At 35.4% G+C, this 17,903-nt stretch overlaps 1 protein-coding gene across 1 annotated transcript; it reads right to left on the bottom strand.

Moving 5' to 3' along the window:
* Positions 1–5,087: 5,087 nt before the first annotated feature.
* Positions 5,088–7,902, bottom strand: LOC140976559 (rho GTPase-activating protein 5-like). Its single transcript, XM_073440799.1, has 5 exons — positions 7,276–7,902; positions 6,453–6,573; positions 6,209–6,328; positions 5,756–5,986; positions 5,088–5,679 (listed from the first exon to the last, which is right to left on the bottom strand). Exons 1-5 carry the CDS (start codon positions 7,707–7,709, stop codon positions 5,296–5,298), a joined length of 1,290 nt encoding a protein of 429 aa, XP_073296900.1. The 5' UTR covers positions 7,710–7,902; the 3' UTR covers positions 5,088–5,295.
* Between the last annotated feature and the right edge of the window lie 10,001 nt (positions 7,903–17,903).

Here is a 17,903-nt window from a genome sequence, read left to right as displayed (position 1 = left end):
CTTTGGCTACAAGACGGGCTTTATGTCAATCAACTGACCCATTGGAAGTATACTTAATCTTGTAAACCCATCGACAGCCGATGTCATGTTTACCTGGTGGTAGGGGAACCACGGACCATGTGTGATTTGCTTCCATGGCATCAAGTTCATCTTTCATGGCTGCTTGCCATTGGGGGAGATGTTTGGCTTGATGAAAAAATTGTGGTTCAAATTGTGAGGACACATTAAGTGTGAGATTTCTATATGACGGTGATAGGGAGTCATAAGAGATGTAGGAGCTTAAAGGATGAGGAGACTGAGAACTCAGCTAGGCCTTTGATTGCAATAAGTTGCAATGGTAATCACGAAGGTAAGAAGGAGGTTGAGAGTTCCTGGATGATGTGTGCTGTGGCATGGAAACTGTTGGAATTGAAGCCGGAACAAGTGGCGAAGTGGTGTTGTTTGAATCATTGGATGCTTGGGGATCGACCAATGCTGGAATGACAGAGTCAGGGTTCGGTGTATCCAACGATAGCGGGAGAACCACCTCAGGAAAGGGATCAATATGAATCTTGGACAAGAGTGTTTCAAATGGGAATGTAGTCTCATGAAATGTGACGTCCCGTGAAATAAATTTTTCTTTTGTATTGATGTCCAGCAGCTTGTATCTTTTGATATTGGAAGGATAACCCAAGAAAACACACGCACGAGCTCTGGGAGAGAACTTGTCACGATGAGCAGCCAAAGTAGAAGCAAAGGCTAGACATCCAAATGTGCGCATTGAGGAATAGTCGAATGCTTTGTGATAAAGTAGCTCATAAGGAGACTTGTTGTGGGTTGTATAGGATGGTACCCGATTGATCAAATATGTTGCTGTCAACACACACTCGTCCCAAAATTCAGCATCTATATGAGATTGGAAGAATAAAGCTCTAGCAACATTAAGAAGATGGTGATGTTTTCTCTCAACCACAGAATTCTGTTGTGGTGTCTGGACGCATGATAGCTGATGAATGATGCCTCTTGCCACGCACAATTTTGTGAAAGCAAGTTCTTTTGCATTGTCTGTACTAAATGCTTTGATCTTTTTATGAAATTGAGTGCTAACCATAGTGTAAAATCGGGTGACAACTCTATAAGCATCGGACTTGTGTTGCAGCAAAAATACCCACGTAAATCGAGTGCAATCATCTACCAAGGTTAGGAAATATCGTTGATTATTTATTGTTGCAACATTGTATGGTCCCCAAATATCACAATGGACAAGATCGAAAGGAGAATCAGACATGTTATGATGAGATATAAATGCAAGTCGTCTTTGCTTAGCTATTGGACAAATGACGCAAGACTTACACTTATCTAAGTGTGCTTCATTGTATTGTAGCTGGTCTTTTAAGGTATGTAGTACCTTAATAGATGGGTGTCCAAGACGACTGTGCCATGTCTCCACCGAAATCTGATTGATAAAAATGTTCTTAAGGCCCGAGCTTGTATCCAGAACATAGAGTCCTTCGATTTTCCTACCTTTGCCAATCATCTTCCTCGTGATCACCTCCTGGACAACGAATGAATTGTGATAAAAACTGATCATAGATTTAGTATTGGCGAGAAAGGAGCTGACAGACAATAGATTAAACTTGAAGCGTGGTATAAACATGACATCCTCAAGAGTCAAATATTCACTAAGCGTAATGCTGCCGCAAAATTTAACCTCAATGCTTGTGTGATTAGGTAGGGTAACGGTGGAGCCAGTGACAGGTTGTAGGGAGTTAAACAATGATGCATACGAGCAAATATGTCTGGATGCTCCGGAGTCAACAATCCAACACGACGGAGAAGATAAACCATTATGAGCATATGTGGATAAGCATATACTTGTGGTGTGGACTGTTGCTGAATTACTGACAGAATTAACATGTTTGTCAAGTGAAGAAAGCTGATGATCAAATATTTGTCTCAACTGATGCAGCTGCTCATTGTTGAATCCTTGAAGAAGGTTATGAGATATACCATCATTTGTGGGAACATGATCTGAGGAACCGCGTTTTTCAGATACTTGGTTTGCATTAGCTGCTTTGTATAGAGGCGTGGGTGTTCCTCGAAGTTTAGAGCCTGGAGGATATCCATGAATCTTATAGCACGTGTCCACTGTGTGGCCATGAATATTGCACTTGGTACAAAATGGTCTTTCCTTGGGAAACTTCGGTGGCCCTCGACCTTGAGCATGTCTCTGTGGTTGATCATTCTTGAATGCGAATGCCATGTCCCCTGTAGAATTATTTGGGGTTGTAAAGTGTGTACCAATTGTTCTCTGCCTTTCTTCTTGAACAACCAAGGAGAAAGCTCGGTTGATGGGAGGAAGCTGATCAAGCAATAACACTTGACTTCGAATTTGGACAAAAGAATAATTAAGTCCCATAAGAAAAGTCATGATATATTCCATTTGAATGTGATCATCCATTTTCTATACCCCTTCACAAATGCATTTACAACAGCTACACATCGGACGAAAATTATTCGATTCTTCCCATAGAGCCTTGAGTTTTGTGAAATATACACTTACAGAAAGTTGTTCTTGACGCAAGTTCACGAGATCACGTCTCAATTGAAATATTCTGGGCCCATCACTTTGTTGAAATCTCTCCTTGAGATCATCCCATATGTTGGCTGCGGATTCGGAGAACAGAATGCTTGCAGAAATATCTTTGGATACGGAATTGAGGATCCAAGATATTACGATGTTGTTGTTTCTAGTCCAGAAACCCAGTAGATGCGTATCTGTCTCTGATGGTTTCACAATTGTCCCATCCACAAAACCCAGCTTGTTCTTGACTGATAGGACAATTCTCATGGCTCTGCTCCAAGAGGCGTAATTGTCTCCAGTCAGAGATTGCGATACTAACGTGAGACCCGGATTATCTGAATGATGCAGGAAGTAAAGACTCATTGGATCGTCTATGACGGAATGACTGCCCAGCCAAGGAAATTCGGACTGATTTCCAGGTGCCATGAAAGATACAGCTCATATTTTACCGAAGGTAGATGATGAAGAAGCTGTTCGATCTGGAGGGAAAAAGAAACTCACCAAGCGCAGACGATCAGTGCATAGAAACCGAAAGTCGAAGCCTCGATTGACATTTCCGGCGCGGAAGCTCTGATACCATATTACGTGATGAGTAAAGCTTGTTTGTATTTCAGAAAAATGAATTGAAAAACCGTTCACTTGATACAGAGTTTGTGTCTTGTATATATTCTTGTATTAACTACTTGCACATGGCTTGTTAACCAACCAACCGACTACCTAACTAGTAAGTTTGTATATCTAATAAAATTTCTTCAAAAATAAAAATCCAGAAACAAAAAACCTTCGCCCTTGAGCTTGTTCCAAGCGGCTTCTAGTCCGCTGGTGAGCTGCCCGAACATTTCTGCTCTGACAATGCAAGGCCGAACTTCCCTTCCAAGATTATCATCGCCCCTTAAATTTATCACTCCCCATACCTCTCTCTGCATAAAATTCCAAAAACATAACAACAAAACACGATAATACAACTTCAACAACGACAAATGTAGTTGCAGGACTTCTGATGTAGTTGCAGGAGCAATTTGAGCCCGTCCAAGAAGAGCAGTACTTGGGTAATCTGGGGCTCTGTAGGAGCGGAGCAATTTGGGGATTGAGGGGGAAGAAATGGCGGGAAGTAACGGTCGAGAACTGTACGGAGGCCTCCATTGTAGGAGGGTAAGAGAGCTCGGATTTTTATCTGCTTGTGATTGTGATAAGCCACTTTACTTTATCTTTGTTTCGGTTCCACTGCGTCGCGGCCTACCACAATTACCATACACCCTCTATTTATTTTTTATTTCTTAAATATTTTTAAATAGAGTAATGTAAATATAATCGATGAATTTGATTTGGAATAAAAATTTCGATTTGACGAAGAATTTGAAAGTTTTCAAATTCTCAAGATCTGAAATTCACGACAATTACGATCGAAATTACATAATTTGATATGAAATAGATTAAAAATTAATTCGATTTTATATCAAGTACAAAAACGAACAAGTAATTGTATGTTTTAAATCATAAAATATAAGTAAAAGATTAGATGTTAGAATTTTTGTGAATACCGGAAACAACAATGTGGAATTAATTTGCTTTTACAATTTAGAATTATTTTCTTACATTAATTTTTCAAAAAAAAAAGATAAATAAATTTTCACTATCTTTTTCCAAGAATAGAATTTCAAAATTATTGAGTGATTACTCAAAAAATAATTAAGTCGGTAATAAAAATTATTTATAGTTTATATGACCAGATTAATATAAATAACAATTCTAGCTTAAAAAATTTCTCTTATAACCATTTTCTCAAGCATATTTTTTTATATCCAAAATAAAATAATTTATCACTATTTTTTTCTAAAAATATATATTTTCAACACATTTTTTCAGAATATTACCGAACTTGATTTAGAAATTAAATTGATTAAAATCTAACCAAACATTGGAGAGGCTTCAAATACNACAACCAAATACAATAGTTTAGAGTATATCATAATTTGTTCTTTAAAAATAATTTTTAAAAATGTTTTTATTCACTACAAGAAAATTTACCTTCAACAACACTCAAAAGATAACGGTTTTATTCGAAAACCGTTGTGTTCTTACTTTTAACAACGATTTTTGTTAATTAGCTTGTTTTTCGGACAAACGACAACGGTTTTAGACAACTGTTGTGGATTAGCGTGTCTTTTTGGAGCAACGACAATGATTATAGGGAACCGTTGTTGATTAGCATGTTTTTTTGATAGATTTATTAAACTGTAAAAGTACTTTTTTTTACTGAAAAAATTAACGACGGAAACTATATCAAAAACCGTCGCTAATTAGCGACGGAAATCTTATCATAAACTGTCGCTAATTAGCAACGGTAAAAACTGTCGCTAATTAGCGACGCAAATGATGGCTACGACAACGGTTTTTAACTGTTGTCGTTGAACGCACTTTCAACAACACCCTCAATTACAATAGTTTTAAATGGCTACGATCCGTTGTCGTTTAGCGTTTTTGTTGTAGTGATTAGATGAACTATTTTTCAAAGAATGGAGATTATAGATGATCGGCCTCTCACAGTAAGCAGAAAGGTAAAGGAGGAGCTAGCAAGGAGCCAACTTGAAAGCAACTCCAAATCAAATGATAGTTCAATATAACATAGTTGTTGCATATACAAAACCAAATCAAATTTGACAAAAGGAATAACATCACCTCCATGCTTCTACCTGCTCGAGTTATTTAGATCGAGTAACTCGTCCTGGAATTCATTTTCTTGATTCTTTCCTGATACCGTTTGATTTACTTGGCCTCGGTTGAGTCAATGCACTTACCTTAACACCTTCAAGAAAATTCGGACCATTTTCATCAGGTTTCTCAATGGAACTTAGAAATTTATGAGTTCTGTTTCCAGTTTTCGAGTCAGCTTGAGGGAAAAAGCTGATAGTATGATTTGAGGGTGGTTCTCTGGCCTCTAAATCTTTCGGCCTTGGCATGATTTTATGGCAATCTTCATCTGAAAGCTCGAGTTGGGGCGTTGGACCGATTTCTACTGAATAGTCTTTTCTTTCTCTCAAGGTTTTAAGTATGAGAGTTTTGAGAAAATTCATTACTTGGACTGCAAACATCAGTGCTGTGAGAGGATCAGACATCTGCATCAAGCAATGAATTATATCCAGAAGAAACTTTCCTTTTACATTTGATGCAATACGGGTAATCACGGCTCACCTGTGTCATGTTCGGAGCAAAAACCATAGCTATGTTTCGAGCATTCATTTTGTTCAAATGCTCCATCGTAACAACATCGGCCATGAGATTTTTAGACCAATCCAACAGTGCAGCTTCGGTTGGTGGTAGTTGCCTCACAAGCTGAGTGTACTCATCTTCAGACTGTGCCTGCATTACATGATCTGTAGACAAAGAATCTAATACTCTTGTAGGAAGTTCTCTAAACCAAGCCTGCGATAAATCGACATCTAGAGTTAACGGTAATGATCAGATTCATTGTCTGTAAGCACCAGCAAAATACATGTGAAAATGTATACAGATAAAAGTGATGGGAAATCTTTCAAATTAGATCGTCTCGATCATATAACCATATCTGATCATAGAGCATCTTCCACGATCGAATGCAAACAAATGAAACTGCAGATTTAAAACGCAAGAGTTGCAGTGAACTACCTTGATTAGACCTGCTAAGCAATGAACATCAATGTCATCTGGAATCACTCCATTATTTAGTTGCTCCCTCACATACTCTTCCCGACTATTTTCAGGGTTAATTCTGAAGATTCCTTCCATCTGCAAATTGGAGTAAAAGAAATTAGGTGGTCTTAATTTGAATTCATCTATAAAATACTTGGACCAGCATTCGTTTCAGACAATAAAAAAGGCTTTCCGAAAAAAAATTACCGGGTTGTGTTACCTTAAGGCCACCTTGTGAATACAAGCGCCGTTGCATCATTAGCAGGATCGCAGGCACGCAATTACCTCTAGAATCGAATGAAAGTTGCATGGACTCCGTGGAAACTCCAAAAACTCTTGTGCTACATGAAAGGAAATTTTAGTCCTTAAACTGGCATTAGTTCATGATGTCTCCTGACTTCACTCAGAGTCGACACAAAATTTTAATGCTAAGAATCCAGGTACTAAAACATATTAATAACAGATACTGATAGATTTATTTCCATCGCCAGGAACATTTTTCTGTTATCAGACTACAGAATCAAGCAAACTTCAAATTTGTGAGTATCTGTTATCTTCCATTTTACTCATTTATGATGGTTGAGGTAATTAAAGAAATAATTATGTATCTTATTAAAGGTCAACTGTTTTTTGTACATACATTCAATGCCAGAATTTTAATGCAGATGGTACAATGAAAGAACATAAGAACTTTTTTTCTGCAGATTAGTTCAAGAAGAACAAAAGCACCTCAGATGTTTCTTGCAACCCCAATTTCTAAAAACACTCAAAAGAACACTTGGAAAATAAACGGCGATCATCATTTCATAAGTTGCTGATGTAGCAGAGAATCCATGGACCCCAGGTCAAGAAATAAAGAAGAAAAGAAAAGAACCTGTAAAATACTAAACTACAGAAAGAAACCATTACAATAAAGTAAATGTAGCATATCTTACATAAAATTTCTCAGAGCCAAAAACAGTAAAAACTTTGCACAGCCCATCACAACAAATGGAACACATATAATCAAAATCTGAAAAAGAAGAAGAAGAAGAATTACCAACCTTGCACTAGGAGGCCTCCTGGGGACTTGAGGTTCAAATTCAACAGGCAGTCCAAGAAACCCATTGAATCTATCAAACGTAACATGCGCAACATGCTTCACATTTGTAGGCCACCCAATCTCCATCATATGCTTCTCCTCTGCACCACTTGTAGTACTACTACAACCCACCAAAGATTTCCTAAAAACGGTCACCAAGAGATCCAAAACAGACACCTGATCCTCTTCTCCTTCTCCTCCTCCTCGTATCTGTCGATTTCTTCCGGGAAAACTTACGGCACCACTACTGGCAATGGAGCTAGAAGATGAAGGCAGACGCGGTGGGGAACACATTAGCTCCGTCATGATTCGCTCCTTTTTCAAGTTTTGATTGATTTGAAATGTCGGTAATGAATGTTGTGTGAGTTTCAAGATCGGGTTTTTATGGGGTTTCATGGAGGACAAGAACTGGCAGAGTTTGGTGGGAGGCTTAATTCTTGAATTTAGTGCGTGGGGATTGGATTTTTAATGGTGGTTGGGTGTGAGAAAATGGAACAGATTTTTTACCTTCAAATGAATGGGAATTTGGTTTAGAGTTTGATTGAAGGAATGGTTTGCGGAAGGTGGTGGCATCTGAACATCATCGTCTTTATTTTCACCTTCTACATTGCTCTATATATTATTACACACACACTGCTGATTGTAATAATAAAAATGTATGTGTATATATATATATATATATATATATATATATGTTCCACGACCTCTCAGTATTCCCGGGCCAGTCGCTCATAACCTCGATTTTTAGAAACCATTTACGTGACCGGTTAATGTAATACTAATATACCGACGTACGCGTTGCGTGTATGTATAATATTTTTAATAATTCATGTTGTTTATATTTAAATGAGGATCAAAATATAATTATAAGAAATAGTAAACGATTACACTCTTATTTTGATAAATGAATTAAAAAAATAAATAGAAAAAAGAAAGAAAAAAATATAAGCAAGAATTGAATCTGTAATTTGATAATTAAGAAACAAATACTCTATCCACCAAGTTCCATGTGACTTGCAATAAAATTTTAACAGTTTATCAATATATATAATTATTAAAACAGATCATGACACCAAAAGTTAGTTACTCTAAGTGTCTCAAACTTAATAATATAGTATATATATTCTCAAACTTAATAATATAGTGTATATATATATATACACACACACACACATACATACATACATACATTTAATGTTTAATTTTTTATTAAAAATTGTTTGACATATTTTTTAATCAGTTTGTATCGTATAAAAAAGAAAAATATATCATTAATTTTAAATTTGAATCAATTATAAAAAAAAATTATTGGAGAAATAAAAAAAAAAAGTACAAGAAAAATAAGATATTTAGATAAAATAAATAAATATTGCTTAGACAGTAGCCTAAACACCTAAATAATAGGCGATGAGTGGTCGTCCGTCTACCGTTTTTTACAAGACGGCCCAATACATATTCAAATCAAAACTAATATTTAAAAGGTGATCGAAGTCTATCCGGCAGAAAAGTTACAAAAAATTTGAGACGAAGTCAGTTCGAGAATTTGAATGTCTTCCAAACATGTATTATATTGAAGCTACTTTTTTCAAAGTTTCAAAATCCTTAAATCCAAACAATAAAATGTTTTATAATTAATGTTATAAAACAACGTTTATTTTCTTTTACATAAATAAATAAATGGAATCTTAGCACAAAGTAGATACATGTTACATTTCCGAAACAAATTGAAAACTTTTTTGCATGAATTAATGTTAAAACCAATATATAGACATCAGCGGGAACCTGGTAAGCCGCTTTAATATTAATTTTCAGCTACCGTAGTTGAGCATTTGTTACTTGGAAAATTTTAACTCGGGCTTTTTGAATCTTTCATCGAGTTCGAGTGGTTCGAGCATCTTTTCGGTTTTGTTCGTTGTTCAAGTAATATCTTTTTAAGCAATGGTTTTTATAAGATTGAACTTTATCGAGTAAGTTCGAGCTCGACTCGTTGAGCATGTATTAATTCGAGTGCACTTCTAGTTTTATGCAACAATTTGTGAAAGTATTTGCGGTTATATTTACAATTTGTATGGTGTAGAAGATTTGGATGGTTTTTCTTATACACTTATATTTAACCTCTACATGGAGTAAAACTCACTCAATGTAAATATGATGCAAATGCGGTAATAAAAAAGGATTTTGCAATAATTTTAAGAGTAGGTCTCTTGTCAGACGGTCTCACGAATCTTTATCTGTGAGACGGGTCAACCCTACCGATATTCACAATAAAAAGTAATACTATTAGCATAAAAAGTAATAATTTTTCATGGATGACCCAAATAAGAGATCCGTCTCACAAAATACGACCCGTGAGACCGTCTCACACAAATTTTTGCCTAATTTTAATTATCTACTTGGAAAAAAAAAACATAATAAAATAATTAGATATAATGAGATTAAATCCTACTTATTCGATGTTACCCTTTTCTTTGATATCTTAAAAATACTTTATGACCATATATCAATTAATTTTTTTTAAAAAAAATACATCTAAAAATAGTATTAACAAAAAACAATCAATAATAATAACTAAAAATTTTGTTTCTTTTTAAAATTTAAATATTTTTTTCCAGTTTAATATATATACCTTTAAATAAAAAATAATCACAATTTTTTTAAAAAAAATAAAATAAAATTTTACTCCAGTACTGATATAGTCTAGGAAAATATTTACAAGTTATAAAGGTTAAATTATAATAATTTCGTGGATTTTTTGCAATGATAAATTAAACAACGATTTATTGGGGGTAAATTTTTTATTATTAAGAAAAAAAAAATTAAAGGCAGTGTCGTTATTTTGGTTTGGATACGGACTGTTGGACGATTTTACGAACGAAAGCAGATTAGGAAAAGCAAAAGTGTCAATTCATTTTCCCAACGGGAAGGTCTTCCAACATAGTAAGCGTGTCAATATATTACTGTTCAAAATTTGAACTCCCAACAGTGGATTAACAAAATTGTATGATAAAATCAATCTAACCGACCCGAGCCCATTTACGAAAGGTGGGCTCGCCCCTATCTGCTACACTTAAATCGTGATAAGAACCAAACACATCTCATACAAGGTATGATCCTCCAATTCTACAAATATTAGGTCCATCTCGTGATTCTAGACATGTACCTGTTACTATCACTTAGCACTACTTTTATGGCACACTTAAGTTTTGCATCAATACTGACTTAAGCATCGGAGAGGTTACACAGGAAACATATTCGATGCCCACTAATTTATGTTCATCTGTGTAGATCAATTCCAAAATTTTTATTTGGTCCGCATTAAACCAACAAAAAGTATTTCACTCACGGGACTAAACTCAAGATAAAATTTCTTGTTATATTAGATCCATAAGCTCTGCCCCGACCCCTCAACTTTTAAAGCAGAATGAACATTAGTAAGTAGAGCTGTCAATTCAGATTAATCTGTCGGGTTGGTCCAACCCGTCAACAAATTTATGTGAGTTAGGTTGAAAATTCCTAACCCATTTAAAGACAGGCCAACCCGCGACGGGTCAGGTTGGCCCACGGTTTGATATTATATAAATGTGTGTGTGTATTTTTGTAGTAAAAGTTGGTGAATATTTTTACTAATTATTTTAGAAGTCTAAAATAAAAAATTAATAATTTTGTTAAGATTTTTTCTATAAATTTTTATTCATCAATAATCAAATTCAAATAATTATATTATTTTTTTATGAGTTAGCTCGATTTTTTGATGGGTTATCCCATGGGCCAACCCGCGCACCTGTCTTGAGTTTGGTTGAATATTTCTCAACACGCCATGAGTCATGTTTTGGCGGCCAACGCGACCCAACACATGTTGGCCCGTTCGACATCTCTATTAATAACTTACATTATAAACGACAATACTTTTTATAGTTCGTCAACCAAATAAATTTCGAGCAATTTTATTTCAGAATGACCATTAATAAGTTATAGTATAAAGTTATGATACTATACTTGGATCCGAATTCAAATGTACACGAAATCAGCCGTTGCATCAATTCCACATTAAATCCAAATATGAAATCTAGTTAATTATTAGCTTTATAGACTTTCAAATATGAACCGAGACAAGAACAAAGACATTTTAGAAAAAGTTAGAACTAGAAAAACTTTAAAGTCTTTGGGATTGGAAAGAACCTGTGAAAAATTGGTTGAAGGCAATTTGCAGATTTGTGATAATAACAGAGATTTTTGCATACAATTTGCGTAAATTTTACATAATATTTTCTTAAACCATGACACTATTCTTAATGGTAAAATTTAATATATATCATATGATATATAACATAAATTCCTTCTTTCGTGTGTTAAGATCGTTAGCTCTACCGTTACGTAAAAATCTATGTAGGGGAGAATTTCGTGATAAAATGTATGTAAATTATATTTCAAAGCATCAAAGTGAAATTGATTCTAATTCGAAAATTTTAAATTTAGAAAGAAAAAAAAATCAGTTGTCAATGTTGACTACAATTATACTAATGATTAATATGGGCAGATGTTGTAGTTTTCGATAAATTTGGATTTAGTCAACCTGTATTAAGAAAAAATGCGTAATGCGAGTTGTGTTGCGATTTAAACGATCCATATAAAGACGGGTAAAAAAGATTTAATCCATTGGGTTATGATTTGGAACAGGTTGAGTTGACACATCATTGTTATGTGGTTGTGTTAAATATGAGAGAATGTATTATAATTATAAGTATATAAATATATATAGATGTGAGTGAATAAAATCGTAGTCAATACCTTGTATTTACAGATGCATGAGGGGTTAGTTACTTTATAGGAGTATGATTCTTGTTAGGGTATAATTCTACCTGAGATAGGAAATATCAGATTATAAGACTCCTTATCCATGGCGATTAGAACTCTTGATTGCGGTTATGACTCTTGCCTTATCTTGATGAGATTTGATCGAATCGCCTATTTATCAGGACCTCTTATTTATCGACGAGAATGTATTCACATTCCTTAACTGCATTAGAGCCAGGGCTTCCGGACCACCTGAGTGTTCTAGGTCGGCTATAAAATGGGTAGTGTCTTCTATTAAATTAAAATAGTCATACCTCGGGACTTATGTCGGCCAAGGTGTTTGATTTTAGTGGCTTTCTGTTCAACTCGTACTTTTTCCACATTACATTTCTGGGCTACTCTCTGATCCCCTTTCGGTTCTCTGACTGAAAACTTGATTTTCTGATGTAAGGCTGAGGTCACTGCCATGAAAGTGGTCACGGCTGGTCGGCCCATGATGGCATTGTACGGGGAGTCAACAATTACAAAACCAATAATCAGTGTCTTCCTTGTGTGGGCTTCCCCAAATGTGAATGTCAAGTTTATCACTTCTACATGTCGAATGGAGTGTCCAATAAATATGACCAGTGAAGTGAGCACTGGTTCAACTTTGTATTCTCCCAAATCCACTGTTTCTTGGAAGAGCACGTTCATCAAACTCCTAGAATCGACAAATATCCAAGCTATTTCAATATGCCATCATGGCTCGGACAACCAGAGCATCGTTGTGTGGGTCGGATAATCCGGACAAGTCAAGTCCGCAAATCCGAATGATATAGGAGGCCATGTTCGGACTTTTCCCTAGTGATTTCCATATTTATTAGCTTTCTGCTAGTTTTCTTTCATGCATGGTTGGATTCCCCATCATTGGGTCCTTCAGATATCATATTTATGACTCCCCGAGGTGGATGACATTGTCACTGGTCACACTCATGCTGATTTTGTTCTAGGGGTGGGTGTTGTTCCTTTCGGGGCTCACTTCTTCTTCTTCTTCTTCTTCTTCTTCTTCTTCTTCTTCTGTCTCTGTGGTCGGGACCTTCTCTAGCCCTTTTAGGGAGTAGGTAGTTCGACCCTTGTTGTGTTAGGATTTCTTTCATTTCTGCATCTTGTTGGACTATGCGTTGTATCTCATTATGTAGATGTTTACATCCATCAATGTTATGCCTGTAATCCTCGTAGAAGTTGCAATATATGTATGACCTGTGTCACTGAGACACCTGATCACTTCCTCGAGGTCTCTGTATAAGGTATTTGTTCTCACATATTTGGAGGGCTCTGAGCTTACTAACCTTAAGCGTGGTGCATGTGGCGAACTAGCCCAAAGGCTCCGGACGAGCTAATCGGTCCGGGGGAAGAGTCTAGCTGATAGGCTTAGGTTTTTAGGACTGCTGGGTGGATCCCTCCGTCAATGGGCTCGGGCGAGCTACACTTCCTCAGATTAACGTACTTGTTATCCTGGGCAAGTAGTTCATTGTAAGTATTAACCGACTTTTTTATCAATGACTTTAGGAAATACTCCGTAGTAAGCCCCTGCATGAATCCACATATCCATAGGTCAGACGTGGCAGAGGGCACTTCAATGACCACAACGCTGAAACTTCTCATGTATGCTTGTAGGCTCTCGTGTTATCGTTGTCTCATGGAAAAGAGAATGAAAGGAGTAATAGGATGTTCCCTGCTGATGGCGAACCGATGGAGGAAGTCTCGGCTAAAATCCTGGAATGTACTGATGTCCCCGAGCTGGAGCATATTGAATCACTGCTGGACCGACCCTATTAGGGTTGTAAGGAAAACCTAGCACTTGATAGGTTTTGAGGACTAGTGTAGGAACGCGGCATTTTCGAACTGGAGTCTCCCTTCCCATTTTTTTTTTGCGATATTTGGGAATTTGATGTTTTTGGGGAGTTCTTCGGCCAGTATCTCGGCAGAGAATGGTATGGCCGAGGTTTACAAAGGTAGACTCCCATTTCGTTTGTCGTTCATTTGTTCGATCTCTTCTCTCATCTTCCTCATCTCGGCCAACTATGCCTTCTGGCACTACAAGAAATTCTGCATACAACAACGCACATACGACAACGGTTTTTCACAAAAACCGTTGTCGTATGTTTTTAACAACGGTTTTATCGAAAACCGTTGTCTTTTGGGGGCCAAAGACAACAGTTTTTAAAAACCGTTGTCTTTTTGGGGTTAAAGACAACTGTTTTTGGGGTCAATGACAACGGTTTTACAGAACAGTTGTCTTTGAGCGTTTTGTTAGGGTCAACGACAACGGTTCTATGAACCGTTGTCTATTAGCGTGTTTTTTTGGACAATTGACAACGGTTTGAAGAAACCGTTGTTGATTAGCGTGGTTTTTTGAAAAACAACAACGGTTTTGGAAAACGTTGCAATATTTAGCGACGGTTTTTCAACAACCGTCGCTAACCGTCGCTAATAATTAGCGACGGTTTTGTAATAACCGTCGCTAATTTTAGCGACCGTTTTAAAAAAAAACCGTCGCATGTTTAAGTTTAGCGACAGTTCAATAAAATCCGTCGTTAAAATTAGCGACATTGTTTTGAAATCGTCGCTAATATTAGCGACAGTTTAAATCCAAACTGTTGCCAAATAAAAATATGCGACGATTTATCATTTACCGTCGTCAATAGCGAAGGTTTAACCAAAACCCGTCGCAAACTGTCTATAAATATCTCCATTTTCGATCCATTTTCGTCCACAACACTTAAAATTTTTCTCTTTTACACCATTTTATCACTTCACACAACACTTAAAATTTTTCTCACCACTTCATAACACTTAAAATTTTTCTCTCTTACACCATTTTATCACTTCACACAACACTTAAAATTTTTCTCTCTTACACAATTTTATCACTTTCACACAACACGTAAAATTTTTCTAACCACTTCATAACACTTAAAATTTTTCTCTTTTACACGATTTTACTACTTCAAAACACTTAAATTTTTTTCTTTTACACGATTTTAGTTTGGATTATTAGTTTCTTTTAGATTTATTAAATTTTTAAAAGTATTTTTTTTATTTTGCGAAACAAATTAGCGACGAAAATCTTGATTACTGACCGTCGCTAAAATTAGCGACGGACTTGATTGCTACCCGTCGCTAATTTTAAATTAGCGACGGTTGACTAAACCGTCGCTAATCTGAACTAGCGACGGTTTTATCAAATCTGTCGCTATTTTTATTTGCGACGGTTTTGGTTTTTAAAAACCGTCACAAATTTTATCTACCACAACGGATAAAAACTGTTATCGTTGAACGGACTTTCAACAACACCCTCAGTTACAACAGTTTTAAAATATCTACGACAACGGATAAAATCCGTTGTCGTATGCCGTTTTTGTAGTAGTGTGGTACGGGGTGGAGGAGGTGGGAGTTCTATTCCCCCCCGTCTGGCCAGAACTTACTCTATTGTGGCGGTAATCAACTGCGTCAGCTCGGCCATAGTGAAGCTCTAGTTTTCATTATTGCTTCTATTTCCTCCGCTCACATCGGCAATATCTTCAGTATTCACCATCTTATTTCTTTTTCTTCAAGTTCCCACATACGCCGCCAATTGATGATACTATAATTTTATCTCCGGTTCAGTCTGGGGAACTGGTCTTCAAATCTTCTCAGCCGAGTGGATTGGGTCAGTGCTCCGGTTCTGCACAAACAAAAATAGGGTTAGAGGGCGCCTGAGAGTTTTTCGACATGACACCTCTGATGCTTATGTCAGTTTAGAGGCAAACTTATGAATGATATATAGTAATACTAAGTGAGCAAGATAAATGTGAGTAAATAAAATAGTATCCAATATCTTGTATTTATAGATACATGAGATATTAGTTACTTTATAAGAATATGATTCTTGCTATGGTAGAATTCTACCTGATATGAGAAACATTAGATGATAGGACTCCTTAACCATGAGAGTTAGAACTCTTGATGACGACTAAGACTATCGCCTTATCTTGATGAGATTTGATCGAATCTCATATTTATCAGGACCTCTTATTTATCGACAAGAATGTCTCCACATTCCGTAACTGCATTAGATCTCGGGCTTCCCGATCACCTGAGTGGGTTCGGACTTCTAGTAAATAGTTCTGATCTTTGATTAACAGAGTTGAGGGGTCGATCAATAATGAAGTCTGCACCTTACAGATCTGGGGACAATTTTGAGATATGTTTATATCCATCAAGATATGTTACTTTTAGAAGCATCATTTCATTTCTAATATTTTCAAATTAAACTAGGAATATTAAAAAAATTTAATTAAAGTAATAGATTATTTGATGAATAAATAATATAATAAAAACTATAACCCCTTATTGGTGAGGAAAAAATTTAAAATTTAACAATCATCCTCACATATGTTTAATAAAAATATATATATACGTGTGTGCTGAATATTTTTAATAATATTTTTTAAAATAATAGTTGGTAGTTCGAATATATCCTCAATTTTTTAAATCATGTAAATAGTCAATCAAAAATTAAGTAATATATCCACTCAAAATCCATATTCTTTCAAAATTTCTTGCTTTCAAATATTTTAAGGTTGTGTTTGAATCAATAAATTTCAAATTCACGATTTCGAATTCTTTGAATTAGTTAAAATATCGAAATAATACCCATTCCGGATAATACCCATTTAATATTAATTAAACACAAACCTAACCCAACCGGACCAAAGCGCACGTGTAAATTAATGTTCCTAGGATACTAAAACCAACTCAAAGTATATTTAATTTTTAATAACTCTAATTTAATGCGACTTTAATTTTCCAAAAATTCAAATTCTTACATTTGTAAAAATATAGTATATGTACGTTAGAATAATATGTAAGTCAATGCCAAATTAAGATTTTGAATTTATCCCATAGGGATTAATTATTATATATTTTTTAAATCCAAACTAAGTGATATAAATTGTTTGTGCATGATTTCTTTTTGAAGGCTTATTTAAATCCTAATTAATTCCTAAATAGGGTGGGAAGGTGACATTTATTTTAATTTANTCTTGCATTTTTGGTCAGTAATGCCTTTCGTTTTCAAAGAAAAAAACATATACGATGACTTTTAAAAAATTAAGTAAATCAGACTCCTATGATAATAATTAGTATAATATGGTTGGCTGTTAACTCGAGCGTCGTTGAATTCTTTCACCAATAAAAAGTCTTTATTTTGTTTTTAGCATAGGCTGATTGAAAGATTTTAATTTTCTTACACTAATAAATACGTCTTGTAATTAAGACCAAACACTTGTCGTAATTTACTAGAGGTATATGTAGCTCATGACGACAGTGTAACTTGAAACTTTTAAATCGTACAACAACTCAATCATGAAGCAAATGTCGAGTACTCTCATAATATGGACAATTATTGCACGTGACGTGACGCTTCTCATATATTCTGAAACAATAAGATATGTAATGAATAAATGTATTTATTATTAGGACAAAGAGTAGATTTCTTGTGAGACGGTCTCACGAATCTTTATATGTGAGACGGGTCAATCCTACTGATATTCACATTAAAAAGTAACACTCTTAGTATAAAAAGTAATATTTTTTCATGGATGACCCAAATAAGAGATCCGTCTCACAAAATACGACCCTTGAGATTGTCTTATACAAGTTTTTGCCTAAGACAAAATATACTTGAAAATATGATACGTAGAGCCTTCCATATACCATATCTAGTTGTTGATAAAATATCTTATAACTTTGGTCAAACATGTTATATATATA

Source organism: Primulina huaijiensis, chromosome 5 (assembly GCF_012295235.1).
Source record: "Primulina huaijiensis isolate GDHJ02 chromosome 5, ASM1229523v2, whole genome shotgun sequence".
Classification (NCBI taxonomy): Eukaryota; Viridiplantae; Streptophyta; class Magnoliopsida; order Lamiales; family Gesneriaceae; genus Primulina; species Primulina huaijiensis.
The sequence above is the reverse complement of the archived record's forward strand: the minus strand, read 5'-3'. Positions and strand labels throughout refer to the sequence as shown.

Bases quoted from the DNA above. Each gene is read 5' to 3' on its own strand.
- LOC140976559 (XM_073440799.1), bottom strand. From the start codon at position 7,709: ATGAAACCCCATAAAAACCCGATCTTGAAACTCACACAACATTCATTA. The intron at 6,574-7,275 runs GTTGGTAATTCT...CCTTTCATGTAG, and splicing joins AGGAGGCCTCCTAGTGCAAG to CACAAGAGTTTTTGGAGTTT. The intron at 5,987-6,208 runs GTAGTTCACTGC...GATTTATCGCAG, and splicing joins GCTTAGCAGGTCTAATCAAG to GCTTGGTTTAGAGAACTTCC.